Consider the following 26,380-nt stretch of genomic DNA (forward strand, 5'->3'; position numbering starts at 1 on the left):
ACCAATTATTATTGCCTCATTTGTTATATATATTTAAGTCATACTAAAGGCTATTGTTCACTTAGATCTATCTTTATTACCAAAAAATATATAAATTAAATAATCGTTACTGACAGCCCTAGTTAAAACATTTGAACATGCACCTAAATTGTTTTGCATTTTGTGATTAAAATACTATTTTCCTGTCTTATATTTTGTCATTGTTGATTTCTTGAAAATAAGAATAATCATTTTCTTAAATAATAAATCAAAAGGTAAAACTCAGAATGACACATTCCAGAATATTATCTTTATAGATTACAATTAATTAATTAATCTGTTCAATTTTAAAGTTGTTGTTGTTGTTAATAATTGTGCAAATTACATAAAATTTCGACTTTGATGGTGTATGTGGCAAGCAGGGCGATGCCGAGGGACGTGAGAGAATGGCGCGAGGCCGGTGACGTGATTGTTAATGAACGACATCTGCGCGACGCACCCGTGTCGCATATTTCACGGAGGAGCGGAAGCATAAAGGAGGAGTGACAACTGTGATGATCGAGAGAGGACAGGCCTGTGTTTTATTTGTGTTTTGTGTAGCCAGCAGTCGTCCGCGAGGGGCTGCTGGCAGACATATAGTTTTTGTATTTGTTTTATTTTATTATTAAAGTTTTTGAATGTTCGCCGGTTCTCGCCTCCTTCTTCCCAAAACAACTGAACCTTGCTACAGTGTATAATTTGCATAGTCCTCATCTCCAGTAGAAAGTGAGTGAATTCTTTTTAAATATTTTTTTATCATGTTTGTAAACAATTCAGAGATGACATTAATGACATACACAACTTTGTATACAATACACAATTTTTATCAATTATATATTCAATGTCATCAGAACACAAGAAAAGAAAGGAAAAAAGTTAGTATTGATAAGAAAGATAAAAAAGGAAATATAAAAATTGAGTCACACGTTGGTGTCACGTGTCGGTGGTGCGACGTACTTCTCAACGGCGTTGGAGTCACACGTTGGTGTCACGTGTCTGTGGTCCGACATACTTCTCAACGACGTTGGAGTCACGCGTTGGTGTCATGTGTCTGTAGTGCGTCGTACCGCTTCTCTCACATAAAAGTACACGACTGTCTCCTTCGGTAGGTTATCCGTGGTACTATGCACTCGCCATACACGTCAGGGTACACTGAAGGGTAAGCGCGCCATACACAGCCTACGACATAGCTGCGGCATGAGTTCGACGCAGAAGTATAAATTGGGCTTTACATTGACATTTATTTCTGAAAGCGCTCAGCATTTGACATTTGCTATTTGATCAAATGCAGCTTGCATCTGTCACAACTGATATGCAATGTCATTTTAGGAAGAAAATCCTCTGCTGTGAGACGGAGGCCACTGAATCATGGAAGGATACAGCAATGGACAGAAGACAGAACTACAAGTATATATTTCACATTTATTGATTTAGCAGAGACTTATCCAAATGACCTTACAAATGAGGAACATCACAATCATGTCATAAGAGGCATTCATATTCACAGTACACAATGCAAAGTTGAAAGTACAAGTTCATAGGATTGATTAGAATTGAAATGCTTAAAAGATTAAAAAGATGTCTTTTTAACAAAGTGACAATAAGTGACTTTGTTTATGGTTATGTTATAGTTAAATGCATTCTAAAGGGACATTTAAAGGGACATTCTAAAACACTTAAGGTGAAAAACGCTTAACGTGGCTTAATGTACAGTAATAAGGCAGTGGCATTAACAGACCAAACTCAGTAAACACCAAACTAATAAAGCATAATGTGTACAGAAAAGCAGATGAGCCCAGCATATGAACACAACACCTTTAATTACACGTTAAGCTGTTTCCTCCAAAAGAAACCCATTTAAAAGAAAACAGTTCAATGCATTAAGACAGTGATATTAAAAGACAATTGATACCTTTGACCACACCATTCTTTTAAATAGACTTGAAAATTATGTTGGCATAAGTGGAATTGCATTAGCATGGTTTAAATCATACTCATCTGACCGTTATCAGTTTGTAGCAGTAAATTAAGAGATCAGGTCAAAAGTTCAGTATGGTGTACCACAAGGCTCAGTACTAGGACCGCTGCTGTTCACTCTGTACATGCAACCCTTAGGAGATATCATTAGGAAGCATGGCTTTAGTTTTCACTGTTATGCTGATGATACTCAGCTGTATATTTCTTCACGCCCTGACAAAATTTATCAATTCACAAAATTAACGGAATGCATAGCTGATATAAAAAACTGGATGACTTGTAATTTCCTACTACTTAATTCTGAAAAAACAGAGATACTAATTATTGGACAAAAAACTTCCTCACATAGGCCTACTAACCTAGAATACTGTCTAACACTTGATGGCTGCTCTGTCAAGTCTTCGTCGTCGGTTAGGAACCTGGGTGTGTGTGTGTGTGTGTTTGTGTGTGTGTGTGTGTATGTGTGTGTGTGTGTGTGTTTGTGTGTGTGTGTGTGCGTGTGTGCTCTTTGATAGCATTCTTTCATTTGAAAGTCACATGTCTGGTATCTGTAAACCTGCATTTTTCCTTCTTAAAAATATATCTAAATTACGTCATATGCTCTCAATGACAAATGCGTAACAATTAGTTCATGCGTGTCACGACGCACACACAGGGAAACAGATCCAGTAGCAGTATATTTATTGGGTAATCCGTACACGTAATCCAGTCCAGGCAAGGGTCAAACACCGTATAAGCAATCCAAGAACAAAACGAGAAACGAGCAGAAACAAACCTCAGAAGTGTGGGGACATAAAACAACGACTCCGTGACATGGACTGAAACAGACAGGGTATTTATACACAGAACTAAACAATGTAATGGAAAACAGCTGCGTGCAATGATGAGTGATGAGAACAGACAAAAGATAGTGGGAAATGCAGTTCCAGAATGAATGGTGACAGTAAGGGAAAGAGACCTCTAGTGGACACCCGGGGAAAACACAAACCAACACTGTGACATAACCCCCCCTCTACGGAGTGGCTACCAGACGCTCCAAGACCCACAAAAAACAAACAAAACAAGAGTCCAGGAGGGAGGTGGAACGGTGGAGGATCAGGGGGAGGGATGGGGGGCCAGGTCCATGGAAGGAAACCGAGACAGGGGGTGATGGTTTAGCCGGCGGCCAGGGCGAAGCGGACAGTCCATCGGGCGGCCAGGGCGAAGCACACAGTCCATCGGGCGGCCAGGGCGAAGCAGACAGTTCATCGGGCGGCCAGGGCGAAGCAGACAGTCCATCGGTCGACCAGGGCGAAGCAGACAGTCCATCGGGCGGCCAGGGCGAAGCAGACAGTCCATCGGGCACCCAGGGCCAAGCAGACAGTCCATCGGGCGACCAGGGCAAACCAGAAGACCTATCGGGCGACCAGGGCGGTGAAGACCCCTCGGGCGGCCAGGGCGGTGAAGACCCCTCGGGCGGCCAGGGCGGTGAAGACCCCTCGGGCGGCCAGGGGGGTGAAGACCCCTCGGGCGGCCAGGGCGGTGAAGACCCCTCGGGCGGCCACGACGGTGGCTCAGGCTGAGGAACAGCAGACACCGGCTCAGGTACAGCAGACACCGGCTCAGGTACAGCAGACACCGGCTCAGGTACAGCAGACACCGGCTCAGGTACAGCAGACACCGGCTCAGGTACAGCAGACACCGGCTCAGGAACAACAGACACCGGCTCAGGAACAACAGACACCGGCTCAGGAACAGACACAAGAACTGTAACAGTCACAAGAACAAACACAAACACAGAAAAAAACACTGGCTCTGGCGCTGGAACAGACATTGGCTCCAGCTCTGGAACAGGCCTTGGCTCTGCCTTCGGCTCTGGAAAATACACTGGCTCTGCCTCCGGCTCTGGAACGGGCACTGGCTCTGCCTCCGGCTCCAGAACGGGCATTGGTTCTCCCTCCGGCTCCAGAACGGGCATTGGTTCTCCCTCCGGCTCCAGAACGGGCATTGTTTCTGCCTCCGGCTCTGGAACAGGCACTGGCTCTGCCTCCGGCTCTGGAACAGGCACTGGCTCTGCCTCCGGCTCTGGAACAGCAGACACTGGCTCCGGCTCTGAAACAGGAGACACTGGCTCCGGCTCTGGAACAGCAGACACGGGCATGTCCAGGATCCGAGCCAGACGCTCCAAATAGTCCGTAAGTGCCTTGGCGGCCACACAAATGGGCATTTCCAGATCTGTCTCAGACTGGGCAGACTGGACGTGCTCAGTCTCTGACTGGGCAGACTGGACGTGCTCAGTCTCTGACTGGGCAGACTGGACGTGCTCAGTCTCTGACTGGGCAGACTGGCAGTGCTCAGTCTCTCACTGGGCAGACTGGACGTGCACTGTCTCTGACTGGGCAGACTGGACGTGCACTGTCTCTGACTGGGCAGACAGAGCGTGCACTGTCTCTCGCTGGGCAGACGTGACGTGAACAGTCTCTCGCTGGGCAGACGTGACGTGAACAGTCTCTCGCTGGGCAGACGTGACGTGAACAGTCTCTCGCTGGGCAGACGTGACGTGAACAGTCTCTCGCTGGGCAGACGTGACGTGAACAGTCTCTCGCTGGGCAGACGTGACGTGAACAGTCTCTCGCTGGGCAGACGTGACGTGAACAGTCTCTCGCTGGGCAGACGTGACGTGAACAGTCTCTCGCTGGGCAGACGTGACGTGAACAGTCTCTGACTGGGCAGACGCGACGTGAACAGTCTCTGACTGGGCAAACGGGACGTGAACAGTCTCTGACTGGGCAAACGGGACGTGAACCATCTCCGAATCAGCCTCCAGAAAAGCGGCGGGCTGCTGGGACACGGCCTCCGGGCCTTTGGAGAAGCTAGAGGTCTTCCTCCTCCTCCGCCGTTTCCGCTGGTGAAGTGCGCGCTCTGGGCTAGATGGAAACAGCGCCGGATGAAACTCTGGACTGGATCGCACCAGCCCAGGGTCGAAGAGGGGCCTGAGTGGAAAATGGTGTTGGAATTCCTCTCGACCACCTCCTCCACTGCGACCTCCACGGGTCCCGCGAAACTTGACCAACCGGGTCCCCTCAAACAAATCCCTTCTCTCCCGCTCGGTGGCTGGGGAAGAGATATTAAAAAACATACCGCTGGATCTTGATGACGGAGTCGTTCTGTCACGACGCACACACAGGGAAACAGTAGATTGAGTAGCAGTATATTTATTGGGTAATCCGTACACGTAATCCAGTCCAGGCAAGGGTCAAACACCGTATAAGCAATCCAAGAACAAAAGAACAAAACAACAAAAACGAGAAACGAGCAGAAACAAACCTCAGAAGTGTGGGGACATAAAACAACGACTCCGTGACATGGACTGAAACAGACAGGGTATTTATACACAGAACTAAACAATGTAATTGAAAACAGCTGCGTGCAATGATGAGTGATGAGAACAGACAAAGGATCGTGGGAAATGCAGTTCCAGAATGAATGGTGACAGTAAGGGAAAGAGACCTCTAGTGGACACCCGGGGAAAACACAAACCAACACTGTGATAATGCGTTCATAACATCAAGGATAGATTATTGTAATGCTATTATGGGTGGTTGCCCTGCACGCTTAATAAACAAATTACAGCTGGTCCAAAATGCAGCAGTTCTTACCAGAACCAGGAAGTATGACCATATTAGCCCGGTTCTGTCAACACTGCATTGGCTCCCTATTACACATCATATACATTTTTAAATATTGCTGATTATTTACAAAGCACTAAATGGTTTAGCTCCCCAGTACTTGAGCGAGCTGTTAACGCATTATAGTCCTTCACGTCTATTGCGATCTCAAAATTCTGGCCAGTTGATAATACCTAGAATATCAAAACCGACTGCTGGCGGTAGATCCTTTTCCTATTTAGCACCAAAACTTTGGAACAGACTTCCTAACATTCTCCGGGAAGCAGACACAGTCTGTCAGTTCAAATCTAGACTAAAACACATCTCTTTGACCTAGCATACACATAACACATTATAGACTTACACATGACACATTATAGGCTACATAGATTAGGTCAGCAGAAACCGGCAACACTTCCCTCATATCCTGATGTACTCATTACATCATAAGAAGGATGGCGTCTACGCTAATATTAGTCACTCTGTTTATCCCAAGCTTTACCGCAGTCCGCCGGATCCAGGCCGTATCCGGATCTGATGAATTACCTGCGCCTGGACACGGCGACAACGCAGTCGTGAAGTGTCACTAGTCTCTCCTTTGTGAAGGCCTCCTTCCCTTTACCTCTGTACAGATAAAACGTATGGATAATTCCGGTTTACGTGGCTACGCGGAAGCGATAAAAAATTCTGTATTATAAATTTTTCAAGGCTTGTACCTTGGAACCTATTTCATGGTTTGCATTCTCAAGCCACTAGGCACTGTTTTGTGCAAATGAGCGGCCGGATCACATTAAAGGTTTTCTATTAGAACAGTGTCGTGTTAGCGGCCCCTAAGTTAATAACTAATGATCGTTGCAACGGAAGTTAATCAATCAAAACTAACTTTAGCTGGACAATAACTTTATTCTAGAGCTGCTGTAAAGCCAAAACAGTTCTGTTACTTTAATTTCCTATTATCACTGTTAAGCTGCTTAAAAACAATCTGTATTATTAAAAGCGCAGTATAAATGAAGGTGACTTGAGAAATATGCCCAGAAAATACTAAGAGTACAAGTAGCTTCATATCAGCGTGCTGCGCGCTATTTGATCATGATTTTTTTCCTTCAGGAAGCGGATTTTCTGTTGCCCGTAAGAAAGGGTATTTCTTGTGTTCGTTGCCATACTTCAGAGAAGTTTCACTCCTCTCAAGCAGACAAGATGAGCTACAGGAAATGCATCGACCCGTGCGACAGGTTCATCGCAGGAGGAGACACTAACAACAGGTGCATGCTATGTTTGGGCCTTAATCACGCTCAGATGGCGCTTAGCGGCCTATCTGACTGTCGACACTGCGATAGCCTGCGTTTAAAAGTTTTGCGCTCCAGGCTCGCCTGCTTTCTGATAAAAGAAGACCTCGCGCATATTTCTTTTGGGTGTGGCCCGTTTGACGATGATGTACTGTCTACAGCGGCCTCTGAGGACTCTGAGGAGCTCATAGGCGATGGGTTTAGTTCTCTCCTTCCCTCAGTGGACAAACGCTCAGTGGACAACCTCTCAAAAGGAGAAACGCACTTCTCTGTCGTACAATGAGCTGTAGACAAGCTGGGACTAGAATGGGAGTGCGAGCCAGCGCAAACTCAGGCCCAGTCGAAACTGGCAGATCGATATTTGGCCAGCCAGTTTAGCCCCTTAAGCCTCTCCCCTTCTTCCAAGACCTCCACCACGAGTCTTGGCAGCAGCTATTTTCGGCACGCATTACTAACCCCGCTGATTTCGCCATGGTTCCTAAAATGGCTATGTGGAAATGCCGCCCACTGAAGAAATGCTTGCGGCCCATGTCGCCCCGACTTCAGCTCCAGCTTGGAAGTCACGGCCCTTGCTGCCATCCAAACCTTGCAGGATTACTTCCGCTTTGGTTGGAAAATCATACATGGCCGCTGGACAGGCAGAAGCTTCTCTTCACTCTGGGGGTGTACTTCAGGCTTATCAAGCAGAGCTACTTAAAGAGCTAGATGAAGGGGAAGGTATGACACCAGAGGCTAAAGAGGAGCTCAGGCGGGCTACTGCCTTGGTGCTTAGAGCTAACAAGCACACTCCCCTTGGCTCACCTTTGGCTCACTTTTACTGACATCAAAGAAAAGGACAAAACCTTCATGCTGGATGCCCCCACATCTAAAAGACGCCCTATTTGGTGAGTCCGTGACCACTGTGGTGTAATAATTTCAAGCAGCGAAACCGCAGTCGCAGTTTTTCGCCAGCTCATCCCGCACAGGTCTAGGGAGAACGAGACCGACCCAGGAGTGGCCCAGAGCCAGACTTTACGCCTTCCCACCAATTCGGTTACTCTCGGCGGTTCTTCTCAGAGTGAGAACAGCCAAGGTTAGACGTCTTTTGCTTGTGGTCCAGTTTTGGCCCACTCAGATATGGTTCTCAGACCTGGTAAGTCTGTTAGTCAACCCTCTTTGGGAGGTTCCCCTCAGACCGGACCTGTTGACTCAGGCCCAGGGTACGGTTTGGCATCCCCATTATGGATACTTATGGAAGTTGTGGGTGTGACCCCTGAGCGGGGCATGATTATCCATTCCATTCTCTCAGCTGAGATTACAGACACTGTTCTTAATTCTGGGGCCCCTTCTACGAGGCGCTTGTATGCTTTTAAATGGAGGCTGTTCATCTCTTGGTATGGCCAACACAACCTGGACCCAGTTCCTTGCCCTGTGAGTTCAATACTGGAGTTCCTACAGAGTCGTTTTTCAGCAGGAGCAGCCCCTTCCACACTTAAGGTTTATGTGGCGGCTATATCACCTGAGCATGTGCCCTTGGGAATTGTTTCTGTAGGATGTTACCCCCGGTTTCTCTTTTTCTACAAGGGACTAGACAGCTTAGGCCTTTCCATCCTGTATGAATTCCCTTTTGGGATTTAGCTTTCATTCTGGAAGGGCTGGTGAATCACCATTCAAGCCATTTAGTGGCTCTATCCTCCCTCTAGAGAATTGGGGATCTGCAGGCTCTTTCTATTAGCCTTCCTTGTATGGAGTTTGCCACGGGGTTGGTTAAAGTCTTGTTGTGACCTAGGACTGGGTATGTTCCTACGGTCGCTTCGGTCCCTTTCCGTTCCCAGCAAAGCGTTGGCTATTGGCCAATCAAATTGGCGTGATGGTATAAGGGCTTCAGACATTCGTCACACCGGAGTGTGTTCCCATAGCGACCGCTATTGCAGTTTCTCATTCCCTGCTCAGGGAACCAGGGTTACATACGTAACGAGACGTTTTTCTCCTAGAAATCGGTCATAAAGAGAATGCTTAATGTGACTTTCTGTAAGTGTTGTGGCGGGGAAGCAAACAACAGACACAGAAGGAGTGGTTTCAAGCCTCGGAGAGGCATTTATTAAATTAAATAAACACAAAATGTCCAAAAATGGGGAAATAATGTGTAAAAACAAAAGGGGATCTGGTGTCCTCGTTGTGCCAGGGAATCGTGAAGGAAAGGTAGTGAAGAGATGGGATGGGTCCAGGTAAGGGGGTGGTGTTCTGCGGTCGCACGCGCTTCTCTCTCTCCTTGGGTTGAGGCGTGAGGGGGCGGCGGCTTTGGCATCGCGACTTGTCCTCTCTTGGCCCCGACAACGAAGGGGATTAGCGGCCCGGCATCCTAGCCTGTCAGCGGCGTTACGCGTGTTCTCCGTTCAGACCGCGGGTCCGGCGACTCACAGCTCCAGCGAAGCGGGAATCCCTCCGCAAACACCCTTCCTGAACCCACGAAGACACCAGTGTGCATGCACAGGGAAGAGACCGGTCTCTCGAGGAGAGGCACGCTCAGCATTTAACAGCGGCGGTGATGAGGCTTCATTCTCGTCAGGTGTGCCTCATCACACGCCACCAATTCTCCTCATCAGCTGATTACAAGGGAGAGGCAGACAATCCATCACAGTGTAGACTTCAAAATTAAACTTTTCCTCGTTATGGTTGAATCTCGGAAGCAACACCAATTATTTTGCCAAGAGATCCCTTATTTATTATTTTTATGTGTCAGCACAGTAGAGAAACAGGCATAAAAGAGGAAGGTTACAGGCGAGGTGGACTTCATTCCAGATTTCTCTGTTCCCCATTTCTCTGTCCTCTCTCCCCATCTTTTCCCTCTCACCCCCTCTCATGCCAGCTGTATGTGTTTCTCTGGGGTCCTACACTAAGGATTTGAGCTTATATACACCACTGAAGACCTTACAAATTCCTTGTTAAAATGGAACGCATATCTCACGCTTACACATGGCACATTACACTTTCCATATAAAGAAAACTGTCCTTTAGTGTATACATTCGTGGTACATATGCATCAGGGGAAAACATTTCTTTCATTATAAAGAACAGGCCAACCGTACAACAGATGAACACATCATCATCAGTGGAACATATGTTACATTGCACACATACTTCTATGCAAAAATATAGCTCATCCCATATCTCTCTAACTTTACAAAATACATTATACAAATTATTATGAACATTAATAAAGGAAAATAATACTGAAAATAACATTAAACAGTGAAATTTTAGTCTTCAGTATGACAATGATATTAAGACTCTTCTGTATGCCCTTTGGGGCATGTTGTCACATTTCACTTCCATTCTTTCAGGGTTATTAAAGAAAAAACTATGCACTGTATAAATTAAACAAAACCACATAATTGTACTAGACTAGGGAAATTAATGTGGGAACAATAAATTCCCTGAATCCTAAGTGGATTTACACAAACTGAGAAAGTCAGAAAGTGTTAGGTTGTTTCCTGCTCTACTACTCCCAGCTTTTTAACAAGTTTATTTAAAACTTCGGATCTCAGTTTTAATTTATATTTGTAATTATTTTTAAATGCTCTATTTAATCCTAAAAATTATAATCTGATTCACAGGATCAGCTTCATCTGAACTCAGGATTGTTCTTCTGGGTAAAACTGGTTCAGGAAAGAGTGCGACAGGAAACACCATCTTAGGTCGAGAGTGTTTTAAAGGGGATGCTTCACCAGGGTCGGTTACTAACACCTGTGAGAGAAAAGAAGAACAGATTGATGAGAAGAGCATCTCAGTCATCGACACTCCAGGACTGTTTGATACGATAATGGCAGGGGAGAAACTGAAGGAGGAAATAGAAAAGTGTGTCTATATGTCTGCTCCTGGTCCTCATGTGTTTCTGATGGTCATCAGACTGGGTGTGAGATTTACAGAAGAGGAGAAAAACACAGTGAAATGGATCCAGGAGAACTTTGGAGAAGAAGCTGCACGCTACACCATCATTCTGTTCTCTCACGCTGATGCACTATGCGGGAAACCATTAGATAAGTATATCAGAGAAAGTAATGATCTCCAGGCTCTTGTTGAGAAGTGTGGAGGCAGATTTCACTCATTCAACAATAAAAACATGGAGAACCGCTCTCAGGTCACTGAACTGCTGGAGAAGATTGAGACGATGGTGGAAGCGAACGGAGGGCATCATTACACTAATGAGATGTACCAGGCCGCTCAGAGCAAGATATTAGACAGAGCAAAGTTCTGTAAGTGTCTTTGACTTTCTGTGTTTTTGAGACATAACCCTTACGAAAATACTTTCCCATCCCTTATGAAAAAGAAGTATACTTCAAGTTTATTTTCTGAATTATACTTGGACTAAATTGGCCCACTTTTAGTATATAAAAGTATACGTTTAAGTGTTCTATAAGTGTAGCAGTAGTAAACTTTAAGTACACAACTAGATTTCTCATTTGTAATGCATCTGTACTACAAGTGAACTTTAAGTATACTCGTAGTTTACTATATTAATACAAGTAGTAATTTTTTTAGTTTATGAAAGTACACACTAAAGTGTACTCTCAGTAAACTACTAGTTTAGTAGTTCCCTTTCGAAGGGAACTCAACAATACGTCAACGACTTTATGGGGAACGCCTCAGGCGTGACAGGTGTCTGAAATCACTATCAAATCACGTCAATCATATTGACCGGCGACAGCCCGTGAATCATTAGCGTGAATGATTAACGTGCGACCTGGAAGTATATAAGGGCGCCTTGCAATTATGACAAACCTTCTCATCGCCTTCAGGGACTGTTTGTTTGAAACGCTACTCAAAGTTACGAGCAAAAGGTAAGAGATTGAAACGCACAGGAAAGACAGATTGTTTTCGTAAGTGTGCCGACCCGTGTCCGAGGTTCCTAACACCGGCTGACACACACGAACTGTGCGTTTTTTGCCTGGGAGAAGAGCATGCACGGGAAGTTTTCGAAGGAGCCCTCTGTGCAAACTGCGAGCGTTTTTCTCTTAAAACGCTCCGCTCTCGTCTGGCCCTCTTCTCGAGTGAAGGGGGCTCAGCGTCTGGTCCTCATGTTGCAGGTCCCGCTCGTGCCGAGGCCGAGCGGCGACTTGCATCATGGGGCTCCCAGATGGGGCTCGTCGATCGCCTCGAGAGGGCTGTAAACCTCTCAGATGATTCGACGGCTGACGAGGGCGAACTGCAGGTCGATGGGGAAGATTACTCACCGACTGTTCCTGCAGTTTCTGCTCTTCAGGACACGCAGGACATGGTTGAGGAGGTTTTTGATCAGGAAGATCCTGAACCCCCTCAGCCATCCTGCCCCGTGTATGCAGAGCTGGTGGATGTTATGGAGCGCGCTGCTGGTAGGCTGCAGTTGCCTTGGCAGCGCGCTAGAAGAGAGGCCGCTCACGGTAGGCTCGATGATCGGTTTCTCCCCGGCCATACACCACCAGCTCAGGTGAGCCTTCCATTCCTCCCTGATCTTCACATGGAGATCGAGAAGGCATGGAAGAACCCATACTCTGCCCGTATTCACCAACATCAGCGGGCCAGTTTCGCTGATGTTGAGGGGATCGGAGAGCATGGGTACGTGTCGATGCCGCCCATTGACGAGACGTTCGCAAACTATCTCGTGTCTGGGCGGGCAGCGACACTGAAAGCTCCAACCCTGCCATCCAAACCGCTGAAAACAACGGCTCGTTTGAATGGTAGAGCACACACGGCAGCAGGTCAGGCCGGTGCTGCACTGCACACCATGGCGGTGCTGCAGGCATACCAGGCCGACCTGCTGGGGGATCTCGACCAGGGGGCAGGGATGTCCCCTGAGGCGGTGGCTGAGCTGCGCCGTACCACAGATTTGGCTCTCCGGGCTACCAAGCAAACCGCTGCCGCGATCGGTCGTTCGATGGCGGCGATGGTGGCCACGGAGAGGCATCTGTGGCTAAATCTAGCTGGCATCGGGGAGAAAGAAAAAGCCTTTCTCCTCGATTCGCCAGTTTCGCCTTCCAAATTCTTTGGCACCTCCGTAGAGGCGGTGGTGGGGAAGTTTAGAGAGGCAAAGGCGCGCTCAGCAGCATTTAAGTCCTGTATACCGCTGAGATCTGCGTCCGCACCCGGGCAGGCGAGAGAGCCTGGCCCCTCACGGTCTGAGCCAGTGTCGCCTCTCGTGCGCCCCCTCTCTCGAGGAGCAGGTCGCAGAGGAGGCGTGACTCCTGCAACAGGAGATATTTGAGGGAGGTTATCCAGCACAAACGCACACAGCGTCGGTAATGGATAACCTCCCCTGAGGGTCACGAAATCTGCCCTCTCCTCTCTCCTGACCCCCAGGCGTTCATTACATCAGGCCTGGGGATGGGCCTATGATGAGAACTATGTTCTGATGGCCCACCTAGGCTTGGTTAGTGGAAACGCCCCTTTCAGGCATGTAAAGTGACGGATCCCAGGTTTGTAAAGAACTATCTGGCGAGTCTTCACTTTGCACGCCGCAGGTGAGCTGCTGGTCTTTTCAAAGAATATTTTTTGTGATTAAAAAATAACATATTTCTCTTTACAGACCTCGTTCCCTGTATAGAGTCATGGGGTCATGTCAAGGTAATAAGGTAAGAGAACTTTATTGGATTATCAGGGCCCTGAAGTTCCCCGTTAGGTGGCCAGAACGGTAACGGTGTTAGCCTTCGGGCTGCTAGCCACCTCAGGGTAGAGTGGTTGGTCTCTCTCTTGAAATTGTTTTACTTAGAGTGTGACTGACGCTAGAGCTTCAGATAGATCTTATGTCCGGCCAACGGGTCCGTTTGACTTCTTCCTGAGTATGTCGCCCCTTGAGCTGTGTTTGGGTTTTCATTAGGCTGAGCGATTCTGCAGCTCTTTGTATGGAATAATACAGACTATATTCTTTAGTAAGGCTGTGGCTCCTCTGAGCCCTCAGATAGATCTATACTTGCAGGCTGGCCCTCACCAGGGCCGCCTCTGTAGCTGACCTAGGCTGTGCCAGGGATAATAGAGGCGCTCTGCTAAAAATTTAGCATTTCTTCCTCTGACCCTTCACTTTGTGAATGTAGGTTTCTAGCATCCCTGTATAAACAGCCTCCTCCCATGGGAGTCGTTTGGCCAAGGCCCGCCCCGTTCTCTGCATTCTGGGGTGACTAGAGTAATGCAGCGTGGTGCAGAGGATGGTTTATAAGGACATGGTAGGCCTCAAATAGGCCTCCGTGGTATATATGTCTTTACTGAGCAGGGTTAGGCCGTCCTTCGCTTCACGAAGAAGACTGGGTTTCCTGCCCGACCCTGCCGTGCAGAACTGGCCTACGGATTTAGGCCGCCAGTTTAGGCTTCACTCACCTCGGTTAGCTACTCCCCGAGCGCTGATTTGTAGGTGGTTTGGCTTTCATTCAAGCCCCACTCCCCTAGGTTGGGCACAGATACATTTCTGTCACCCCTAGAGCCGCTGGCAGGCCCGCACCCTGGTAACCTCAAAGTGAGGTGTGAGTATTCCCCTGTGATACAGGGTAGGTCTGAGCACTTCACTCCCAGTTCTGTTTTATCCTACCTCGCACCACTATGGCTCGGGTCGAGTATGAAGTAAGCTTCACTTCTTCTTTGGTCGAAGTACGCTCCCCTGAAGCCAGAGCATTGCCCTGAGCTGAAGCCCATGCTTACATGGTTGGCCCCTGACTAACTGGGGCCTCCGTTGAGGCAGAGTGGCGTATGTTGTACTCCCCTTGTTTTAAGGGTGCTAGCTTTCTTGAGGAGTACACTGCCATGGGCAATGTGATTAGGCACCAGGATGCTGTAGGCGCTGTCTAAACAGCTTTTCTGCCAACGAAGGCAGCGCCATTAGGTAGTAGGCCTCAGCAGGCCTCCTTGATTGGACAGCCCCCTAGAGGGCACTGTAGGCCAGCTCACTTTACGTGGTTGGCCTTGGTGGTTCGGGCAGTTGACTCACTGATGGGTAGTAGGCCTTAAACAGGCCTCCTCGGAGGTGAGTCCCAACATTGTGGGACATACCTTATAGCGCTACTGGATGCCCATTAGTAAATTATGCTTGTGTAGTATGGTTCCCAACAGTGTATTTTATGGCAGAATATGACTTGCTATTAGCTAGTAGGCCCGACCAGGCCTCCCTGATAGCCGAGTCCCCAGCTGGCTGGCCTTAGCAGGCCACCTTATACTATCACGCGGACTCAGGGCTCAAAGCTACCAGTGGTTATCAGGTAGTAGGCCACTCAGGCCTACCTGAAGGCGAATTCCCACTTACGTTGGCTATCAGGTAGTAGGCCTCTCTGGGTCTCCCTGAATGTGAGTTCCCACAGATTGTGGTTACCAGGTAGTAGGCCTCACCAGGCCTCCCTGAAGGTGAGCTCCCCACATACTGTGGTTATCAGGTAGTAGGCCTCACCAGGGCCTCCCTGAAGGTGAGCTCCCCACATACTGTGGTTATCAGGTAGTAGGCCTCTCCAGGCCTCCCTGTCAATGTTCCCCGTGGTGCTGGGTTTATGAAGCTAGTGGCCTCTTGCTATCAGTCTCAGCTAGCCTTAGGAGGCAGCTGCTGAAGGCGAGCTTGCGCCCTGGCTCGCTAAAGTGTTTATTCTCTGCTACTGGTTCCCTCCCGGAACCTTTCCTGCCTACAGTCTGGTTTGCCTACCAGACGGACCTTGTGCTCCCCTCACTGGGGGTCACTCTGAGCATGCGGCCTCCTGAGTCTGGTCAGACGGTCGTAGGCCTCTCGTGAGGCCTCCCAGTTAGATCAGCCCTTAGGCCTTCACAGGCCTCCTCAGTGTTTTGAAACACAGACACTGGGTAGATCCGTGGATCGAGTAGAGAAACTCCCCTCGCTAGCAAGGGTTGGAAAGCGCTATGCTGAGTCATACTCTCCGGGATATCCCGTCTCTGAGATCCGGGCCGAGTGGTTCACTGCCAGCTTCGCAGTCCCTCGGGTTGGATGCCTTACTTAAGGCAATTGTCCAGAGGCTCTGTCTTCGGACAGACAGGATGTGGCCAGACTAAGTGTCTATGTACTGACACCAGGTCAGGCCGTCCTGGTGGCATTTCGGGGTGAGTACGTTCCCCTGAATAGTGACTGGCTGGGGTTCCTTCGGGTTCCCTAGCAACATTCCCTAGAAGGGACCCCTTCCATTGGAAGCTGTGGTTCCAGGCCCGGTGCCGGCCCAGGTAGGCCTTTCATTTAACCATGTTTATGAAGGTTTTTCCTGTGAGGCTGTAGCTTGGGCTATGACCGTAGGGAATGCTGTCACTGACAGCCCAGTGTGACCTGAGGGTGAGTGGTTCTAGCGTTTCATTTGAAGTTGCTGGTTCTGACAGTTGTCACTGCCCTTGGGCTTGCACTCCCCTTAGCATGGCGGTGTTGGTATATCGTTCCCCATAACGTCATTGACGTGTTGTTGAGTTCCCTTCGAAAGGGAACGTCTCAGGTTACGACTGTAACCTATGTTCCCTGAGAACAGGGAACGAGACAATACGTCTCCCTGCCATGCCTCGGGGCTTGCCTACCGTACAGTCCCTTCAGACGATAAGGTGATTTGTCATGTTTGCAAGGCGCCCTTATATACTTCCAGGTCGCACGTTAATCATTCACGCTAATGATTCACGGGCTGTCGCCGGTCAATATGATTGACGTGATTTGATAGTGATTTCAGACACCTGTCACGCCTGAGGCGTTCCCCATAACATCGTTGACGTATTGTTGAGTTCCCTGTTCTCAGGGAACATAGGTTACAGTCGTAACTGAGACGTTTATACTGGAGGTATAAAGTTTTCATAAGTATACTTGTAAGTGAACAACATTATACTTATAGTTTAATTATTTTTGCACTTGCAGTGTACTACTATGTTCAAATGTAGAAATTATTTTTTATACTTGAAAAATACATTTAAAGCAGCAGTAGGGAGTTTTGAGAAAATGTTGACTTAGCCTGAAAATTTGAACAAGCACAACTTACAGGTCCAACCCCCTTGCTCTCTGCTGCGCTACAGCCCTCCCTCCACAGCTCCTCCCCCACAGCGGAGCCTGCCGTGAACGCGCAGGCTAGTAAGCAGGACCACCGATGACGGCGGATTATAAACAGTTATGGAACATTCACTAATAGGGGCGAAACATCAACAATATGCTTTACATTGACTATGGCCTGCCCATACTTTGACTACAAACTTGGTCCTCAAATCATTATGTATTTTGCAATACATGTAGCAGCTAACTTTCTAACGTTGCACTCTTTCTATAAGTTATAAATAGCTAGTAAGATAACGTTACAGGATTAGTTCACTTTAAAAAAAACTTTTGCTGATAATTTACTCACCCCCATGTCATCCAAGATGTCCATGTCTTTCTTTCTTCAATCGAAAAGAAATTAAGGTTTTTGATAAAAACATTCCAGGCTTTTTCTCCATATATTGGACTTAAATAGGACACAAACCTTTCAAGGACCAAATGACAGTTTCAGTGCAGCTTCAAAGGGCTTTAAACGATACCAGACGATGAATAAGGGTCTTATCTAGCGAAACGATCGGTCATTTCAAAAATAAATAAAAAATGTTCAGTTTTATAAGCACAAATGCTCGCCTTGCTCTGTTCTGTGATGCACGTTCGTGATCCTGTTCGAACTCGTTCATCAAAATGAACAAATCTTTTTTCGAGTCATTTCGTTCGTTGAATGAACGAAATGACTCGAAAAAAGATTCATTCATTTGGATGAACGAGTTCGAACAGAAGAGTCACGAACGACGGTACGCACTCGCGCTGTGCAAGAGAGGGGTGATCAGCGCGTACACGAGCGTGATTGACACTGCTAAGACATTCCTCCTGGCTCTGATTGGTTGTTTCTGACCGGGAGCGGTGCATTTCTGCAAATGGCTATAGGACCACAGGGAGGAGGCCCGAGGAGCTTGATTTTTTCGCAGATTATCTGTCTGATATTCTACTTTCAGGACATAATGACAGTTTTAACAAATATTTGTTTACAAAAGCTACCTACTGGAGCTTTAACTGTACTCTAAATAATTTTAAAAACATTTTATTAGCTTCATGCATCTTTTTTTATCAACACTTAAATGTCGTTAAGTTTCATAAAGACAGGTAACATTTTAAACAAAAATGTTTTGAAAATCACATTTGTGTCAAAGACTACGTTGTGATCAGATTCAGAACTATGATCAAAGAACAGATGGAGTAGATCGAGTCCAACACCCCCAAAGCTTCACAGGCGTTTTCTCTTCATGGGTTACGCTTCATTTCATTTGGTAACATTAAGCAGTTTTGATTTACATGCCGTTTATGTTTGATGATCACGTTATTTTACATTTGCGTGAGCAATCTTCTATCACTTGTTTCAGCTTCTTCTTCTCCTGTGTTTTGATCCGGAAATTCTGTTCTAGAAGGTGTGTCATAGCGCCCCCTACAATGGCAAGCCGTTTTAGTTTAAATTGTTCCCAGCGTTACTCGTCGTTATTGCATTTTTACTAGTAAGAATTGAAATAGAGAGCTATCTAATTAAATTATTGCTAGTAAGAATTACAATTACAGAGCTCTCTAATTCAATTTTTACTAGTAACAATTCCAATTAGAGAGCTCTACAAATGAATCTTTACTAGTCATATGTCTCCATTGACTTCCATTCATTTTTAATTACGGAGCACTACAATTTAATTATTACTAGTAACAATTCCAATTGCAGAGCTCTTTAATTCAATAACAGAGCTCTGCAATTATGCACATCTTTAATTTGTTTTTTTACTAGTAATAAATTAGAGCAATTAGAGAGCTCTCTTATTGTAATTGTTACTAGTAATAATTCAATTGTAGAGCTCCGTAATTAAAAATGAATGGAAGTCAATGGAGACATATGACTAGTAAAAATTCATTTGCAGAGCTCTGTAATTGTAATTCTTACTAGTAAAAATGCAATTGCGACGAGTATCGCTGGGTACAATTTAAGCTAAAACGGCTTGCCATACCCTACCGTATAACAGTGAAAACATGGATAGCCAGAAAATTCAGTCAGTGGTGGGGAAAGAGTAAAGTAGAATTAAAGTAAATTCCTATGTGCACTACCAGTGGACTAGCCTACACAAAAATTCAGATATGCAGAATTAGAAACATATCTGTTTTATATCAATATTCTAATTAATATTTTTAAACAATGTACGTTTCATAAGACTGTATATGAAAAAATATGTTAAAAAAAAGTATATATAATAGGCTACTCGGTCAAAAGAGTTAACACAATTACAAGCCAAGTATACTTTGAATACTTAATTGTACTTTTAAGTATTTCTCAATCAAAAGATTGAGTACAAGTACAGGCCAAATATACTTTTCTCTCAGTATGTCAAGTACACTTAAGTTTAATTTTAAGTATTTCTGAGAAGTATATAAAGTATATTTCTTAGAAGTATATAAAATGTAGACTGAAAGTATACTTTCTTGTTTTTAGTTTAAAAGAAGTCAGTAACGTGCGGTGAAATCTTGTCATGGGTAGGCTGTGACTCATATATGTTCATATATTCATTCAGTTAATGTAGCAACCCAAGTTCATATCAGGCATCATCACATCGCTGCCTGCATACAGCAAAGTCAGTCATATGTGAGGCTAATGCACAATCAAATCTAATAATCAAATGAATGGACACATCTATCTTATGACTTATACAACAAACAAATGTTTTGTGCGGGACACAGTAAGAGAGGGAGGCGGCACGTTGTCAGCGAACCGACAAGCAGCCTAGTCATTCCTTCAAAATGCGCAAACGCGCACAGACAGCCACATACACACTATTGGTCTGGTCACTCTGGTGACGGCGCACCAGGATTTGAATAGGCTACAGTCAGAAAACATTGTGTCAGCAGTACAGCTTTACAGTACAAAAACAGCTTAAATTCGCTCCTACAAACTGCGCAAGGCCACACACCGACACGCAATGAGCGTCTGGCGACGGCGCACAAGGATTAAAAAAAGAGAACTACAAAACAGCATTTTAACCCTTACGCAATGCACCATAATCTTACAGATAGACCTACAGTACAAATATGGCAGAGGTGACGGCGCACCAGGGTATGGAAGAGAGAACATTTTGGTGTCAGCCCACAGCAGGCCTATAACTATTAGCCCACCATCAGACAACAAACACAAGCCAATATAAGGGTTTTAAAAATAATAAATAAATGAATAATTTATGTTTTAAAGGGGGTGCTTACTTTTATTTGTAGACGAAACTCCTTTTCCTCGATTTACTGAAGCCTATAAAACGCATTTGCAGCTGCACAGCTAACGTTAGCACAGTGAGCGTATGGCTCGCTCTGGCTGAGCTGCGGCAACTGCACATCCAATGGCGCGGGCGCCTCTGACGTGAATGGAGCAGAACAGACTTTCCTCCTGGCTCTTATTTCCATTGAAAAGGAGAGACTCGTGAAATTGAGAAATACACCCAACAAAGAGGACTTTTACAACAAAGTAATTGACATCTTTGTCCAGAGGGATAGACGCATGGACTTTCCCGTTAGCGACCACAGCTCTTTTACTTCATAGGGCGCTTCCAACGCTAGGCGCCGCTAGATGCTAAGTAGCTTGAAGCGCGGAGTGAGTGAGAGCGAGTGGATCACGTGACATGAAGCACGAGAACTGACTGCGCATGCGCAAATCTACGTAAACTACGTTCTATGGACCAAAGAGGCACTGTTAACCTCTGCCTCAATGGCCATGGCCTTGAATTTTCTGCATGAAACAATGATTTTTAGGAGCAAACAATGGAAAAATGACTATATTATATTTGTATTCCTGAAAAATTGTGTTGCAAAAATTAATATTTGGAATAAAATAAATGCAATTAATAATGTGGTGAATTAATAAAGCTCTTGGAATTAATAAATGTAATGTCAACATTTCCTTTGGTGAGGCACTGCCTACCCTGCCTACCCTGACTGCACGTCCCTGAAAGAAGTGTACTAATAGAACACTTGAATAAACTTATTTTTCATAAGGGATATATTTGATCAGTATATTAAATGGTTTAAATATACTCCTATCTGTTTCATTTCATACTCTATTGATTCCATTAAATTTAGTCTACATTGGAATTTAAGTCCTGGGGCCGTATTCACAACACATTTTAAGGCTAAAAGTAGCTCCTAACTGGCGAATTTAGGAGCAACTCCTAAAAATAATGGGCGTGTCACTCGTAACTTTAGGACTCCTAATTTTTTTGACTAAGAGTAATTCACGAAGCATTTTAGCCCTAAAAGTAGCACCTAAGTCTGGGACAGCTTAAAAGAAGTCGAGAGGACTCCTAACTCATTAAGACCTATTCACAAACCGCTTTTTGTGGTATTTCACGTTGCGATGTTTTGAAATGCGTATGCGGCGGCTACAGGAGCTTCCAATCACGAGGGAACAATTTTGCATTGTAGGCATAACTAGGGATGCAACAACGCCACCAACAACAACCAAAACTACTCACTGCATGTAAACTAATTGTAACATTTCATTGTGAATCAAATTAAAATGTTCTTCTCTTTGCAAACGTAGGCAGAGGCATATAGTGACAGATTAATTCAATAATGTTGCAAAGATATTGCATCAATCCATATGTTTCATTAGGCTACTAGGCTATTTGTTTTTCCTTACTCTTTATTCATTTAGGCTATTTATTCAGTTATTCATCATCTTCCGTCCTTCGCACTACTTGTGTAGCGCACGCATTCTCAGACCTGTCACCTGTCACTCATCATCATAGGGGAGGTGTTTGGAATCATTCCCGCGTTACAATCATCAGCCAATCAAGGTGGTCACTTCAGTCAAGCTCGTGCATGAGTAATGAAGTCATCCATAGCAACGAAGACTCACTCTTAGTTTAGGAGTTGTCATTTTTCTTTACTAAGAGTAGGTCTGAAAGGCGTTGTGAATAACTTTTAAGAGAAAACTCCTAGCTAAAATATTTTAGTGCGATTTAGGAGCACTCCTAGTGGTAAGATAAAATGCTTTGTGAATTCGGCCCCAGATTTTTTGTAATGTAGCCAACCTACAAGATTTAATGCATGTCTTCTGATCTTGATTCAAGACTAGCAGTTCATAGTTTCCTTTGCCATGATTTATTTTCCAAGTCAAAAAATAATCCCATTTCGTTATATCATAATCCTCTTGTGCAACTAAATATTCTCTTGAAAAGTTTTTTGTTAAGTACTTAATCATTACCACTTCTGCTGCCTTACAAAACTTTACACAGTCAAAACAAGCTTTGTGTTCTCCTGTGCATCTAAACTTATATGTGTCTATATATAAATGCCACACAAGGAACACACTAGGTTAACCGTGGGAACTAATAAGACACACCTGGAGAGACTAATCAACCAGAAAAACTACAAATCGTTGCACCAGACAGGAAATAACAAAAGTTCTCACAAAAGACAGGGGAACACAGGCTGGGATCATGACAACATCATGCCTGCTTACAGTGTTAAAAGCTCTAATTGCCTTACACAAAACTTTACTTGTGCAATTACACAAAACAGAACATTAAAGCTTAAAATCGTTTTTTAAAGTAAGAAAAATGTTGTTTGGATTCAGACCATTTCTTTTTATGAATGTGAAACTTTCCTATTAAAGGGATAGTTCACCTAAAAATGAAATTAGCCTATGAATTACTCGCCCTGAAGCCATAGGTGTATAGGACATTTTTCTTTCAGACGAACACAATCTGTTATATTAAAAAATATCCTGGCTCTTTAAAGCTTTATTATGAGACTGAATGGGTGTTTCTTTTTAGAAAGTCCTTCAAAGTGCATCTATCCATTATAAAAGTTAATCTACCCATCATTAAAGTGCATTTATCCATCATAAAAGCTCATCTATCCATCATTAAAGTGCATCTATCCATCATTAAAGTGCATCTATCCATCATTAAAGTGCATCTGACAGCCTCGGTCGGTTGGTGCGTCACGTTTTGTTTTGTTTTGTTTGTGAACTCATTGTCTTGTCATGAACTTCGGCGTTCTCTAACAAGAGAAGCACTTCTAAACAGGAAACTCCAGCGGATTTATTTCCCACTTTTATGCTCCCAGCGGCAGAATAAGTGGGTATTCTAGTGAAAGCCGGGCTCGGCTTTGTGCAAACAAAGGATCGTCGGTGGAAAAGGGGAAAGCGAGCGGGTGCTCTTGTGCGGCTACGCGGACGCGAGTGCCGTACAGTGCTGTGCTACCAAGCATTTTTCTTTCAAATGTTCGTTCACTGAGCAACAAAATGGATGAATTCCAGCTACTGATGGTGAAAAGGAGAGACTTTCTAGCAGCATCTGTCCTATGTTTCTCGGAGACTAAGCTGGGTGATCTGATCCCGGATTCTTCATTTCTGAGAGCGGACCGGGACACGGCTGGTAAGACGAAAGGCGGAGGCATTTGTTTTTATATTATCAGTAGCTGGTGTGTAGATACTACAGCGAGTCTGCAACATTGTTCCCCGGACTTGGAATCATTTTTTATAAACTGTAAACCTTTCTACTCACCTCGCGAGTTTGCGTCGTTCATTTTGGTCATGTTTACATGGCGCCGGGAGCTAATGTTAAAGAAGCCCAGCGCTCACTTGCCGATCAGATACTAAGTGTGGAGCGAACAAATCCAGATTCCTTAGTTATCATACTTGCCGACTTTAACAAAGGTAATCTCAGCGATGATCTCCCCAAATACAGACAATTCATCAAATGCCCTACCAGAGAAGATAGCACTCTGGTTCACTGCTACACTACGGTCAGTAAAGCCTACCACGCAGTCCCTCATGCAGCACCTTCCCTAGAGGACTTGTACTTCTCAAGGGTGCTGATGCGAGTGAAGAGGATCGTGGCAGATCCCTCCCACCCTGGTAACTCCTTGTTCCAGCTACTCCCCTCTGACAGAAGGCTACGGGCCGTCAGGACCAGCACCTCACGTCATAAGAACAGTTTCTTCCCTTCTACTACTGCCCTCCTTAACAAGGCCTGGAGCTCTCACTTTAAACCTGGAACTATAAACTCTTAACCATGCCATATTTACACTGATTATAAACTATAAACTCTTAGCTCATTGCTATATTTGCACCATTGCCTTAATAGGTAACTCATGTGTATTTTTGTGCTCTTATATCCTGTACCCTATATGTTGTATGTTATATGTATGAACCTTCCTGCCAAAGTAACTTCCTTGTCTGAACAAACATTCAGGGCAAATAAACCCCCTTACTGATTCTGATAAAAGTGCATCTATCCATCATAAAAGTGCATCTATCCATCATTAAAGTGCGTCTATCCTATCCATCATTAAAGTGCATCTATCCATCATAAAAGTGCATCTATCCATCATAAACGAACTCCACAGGCTCTGAGGTGTTAATAAAGGCATTCTGAAGTGAAGCGATGCATTTTTGTATAAAAAATATCCATATTTAAAACTTTATCAACTAAAATAACTAGCTTCCGGTAGACGGTCGTACTGATAGATTTATGGCGGAAGAGTGACACTTGAACTTGACACACAACGTAATGAAGAACGCGAATGCCCAGTTCTGTTTGTTTGAACTGCGAGAGGCGTCAGAGCTTACGCTACTCCTAAATCTACGTCATATGTCGTCAAGTGTTACTCTTTCACCGTAAATCTATCCGTACGGCCACCTGCCGTCTTCGCTGCAGAAGGCCTTTATTAACTAATTTATGATGGATAGATGCAGTGGTTAAAGTGGGATTTGGCAGGTGGGGGAACCCTCAAACTTTGTGTAGGTGCAACAGGGAAAAATGACTCACCGTGGGACAACATATTGAGTATCGTGGTATAGCAATACTTTTTGGCACAAGATTGTCACTGTGGCACCAAGTTTCACAATACCTATTTACTTAATATTTTAATGGTTTTATTTTGGTCCATCTACACTGATATGATGACGATACTATGGTAAAATTGATGAACACTGGGACAAAAATTGAGCCTTGGCACTGTAGCCACGCCGGCTCAACTGATATTTATAAGTTTTATGATCATTTTCTTAGAAAAGTTAATTGACTCAAGGCTACCAGGTCAGTATTGCCAATAGGAACCTTCTACAAGCTTTAGTGTCAGAACCAGGACTTGAACTCAGATCTCCAGTGTGAGAGTCAGACTCTCAATCCTTGAGCCACAGGAAGATGATGAACCCAACAGTAAGACGAACTTGAGATGCAGAAAGTGGTTTAATAAAATTCAAGCAAAAGTCCACAGCTCGAGCAAAAATAGGGCATTCCAAAAAATATTCCAAAGATAAAAAAAATCTTAAAGCAAAAAACTCCAGAGGAGAAAGACCACAAAAATTAAACTGAAAAGGGAATAATCCACAGGCAAAAGAAAATACAATGTCTCAGAGTTAGAGAGCACTTAGGCAACTGGCTTCAGAACAACTAAACACCAAGCAAAGAAGCTATGAGACACTTAAATACACACGGCAGAACGAGACACGTGAACCTAATAACATTAATTACAAGCTGAGTAAGCTGGGCACGAGGGCACCATGAGGACCTCTAGAGGCCAAAACACAACATGACAAGCAAAATACTGCGTCTACTGTTAGCCTATCGCTGGTACTGCTGAGAGACTTGAAGAAGCTTGTGTCGAGCTTTCCTCCAAGTCAGATGATGGCGTCGGATGAACTGCAGAGCGGAGGGAACTCCAACTTCAACTTCTTGATCAGGGAATAGTGGAGGGGTATAACCAGACTGGCATTCGAAGGGAGACATGTCTGTAGCCGACGAGCATAGAGTGTTGTGGGCGTACTCCGCACACATAATGAAGGACGACCAGGAAGATGGATTATTGGCAGCCATACACCTCAGAGTAGTCTCCAGATCCTGGTTTAACCTCTCCGTTTGGCCACTGGATTCAGGATGGAATGGAATCCAGAAGATAGGCTCACGGTTGCCCCAAGAAGTTGACAGAATGCCCGCTAGAATTGAGAGGAAAACTGGGGACCTCGATCAGAAACAATGTCTTTTGGGATGGCAAAAACTCGAAAAACATGGGTAATGATCAACTCCGCAGTCTCTTTAGCAGTGGGCAACTTAGGCAAGGGTATGAATCTGCCAGCCTTAGAAAATCTGTCAACAATGACCATAATGGTGGTGTTACCTTGGGATGGCAGGAGTCCAGTAATGAAATCCATGGAGAGGTGAGACCAGGGTCTTCGAGGTATGGAGAGAGGATGGAGCAAACCCTGAGGTGAGTGGTGAGACACCTTCCCCTGATTGCAAGTTGGACAGGCGTTTACAAAGGCTTTAATATCCTCTTTGATATTTGGCCAAAAATAAAACGTCTCCTGAGGAATTCAAGGGTACGAGCGGTACCTGGATCGCAGGTCAGACGAGAGGAATGACCCCACTGGAGATCCTGGGAGCAAACAGCTTTAGGGACAAACAAGTGGTTGGCTGGCCCCCATCCTGGGTCTGGCTCCCGGGTCTGGGCTTGTCTCA

The 26,380-nt window shown here is 45.2% G+C and overlaps 1 protein-coding gene across 1 annotated transcript in view; it reads left to right on the top strand.

The window, feature by feature from the left end:
- Positions 1–11,211, top strand: part of LOC143742369 (GTPase IMAP family member 9-like) — a 60,849-nt gene extending 49,638 nt beyond the window's left edge. Inside the window, exons 4-5 of the mRNA XM_077235225.1 lie at positions 1,348–1,425; positions 10,525–11,211. Coding sequence (XP_077091340.1) covers positions 1,348–1,425; positions 10,525–11,177 — 731 coding nt within the window. The 3' untranslated portion in view covers positions 11,178–11,211. The remainder of the gene's footprint in view (positions 1–1,347; positions 1,426–10,524) is intronic.
- The last annotated feature ends 15,169 nt before the right edge of the window (positions 11,212–26,380 follow it).

The sequence above is a fragment of the Siphateles boraxobius genome, unplaced genomic scaffold, assembly GCF_051911475.1.
Source record: "Siphateles boraxobius isolate OS27281-9 unplaced genomic scaffold, OSU_SipBor_1 19, whole genome shotgun sequence".
Classification (NCBI taxonomy): domain Eukaryota; kingdom Metazoa; phylum Chordata; class Actinopteri; order Cypriniformes; family Leuciscidae; genus Siphateles; species Siphateles boraxobius.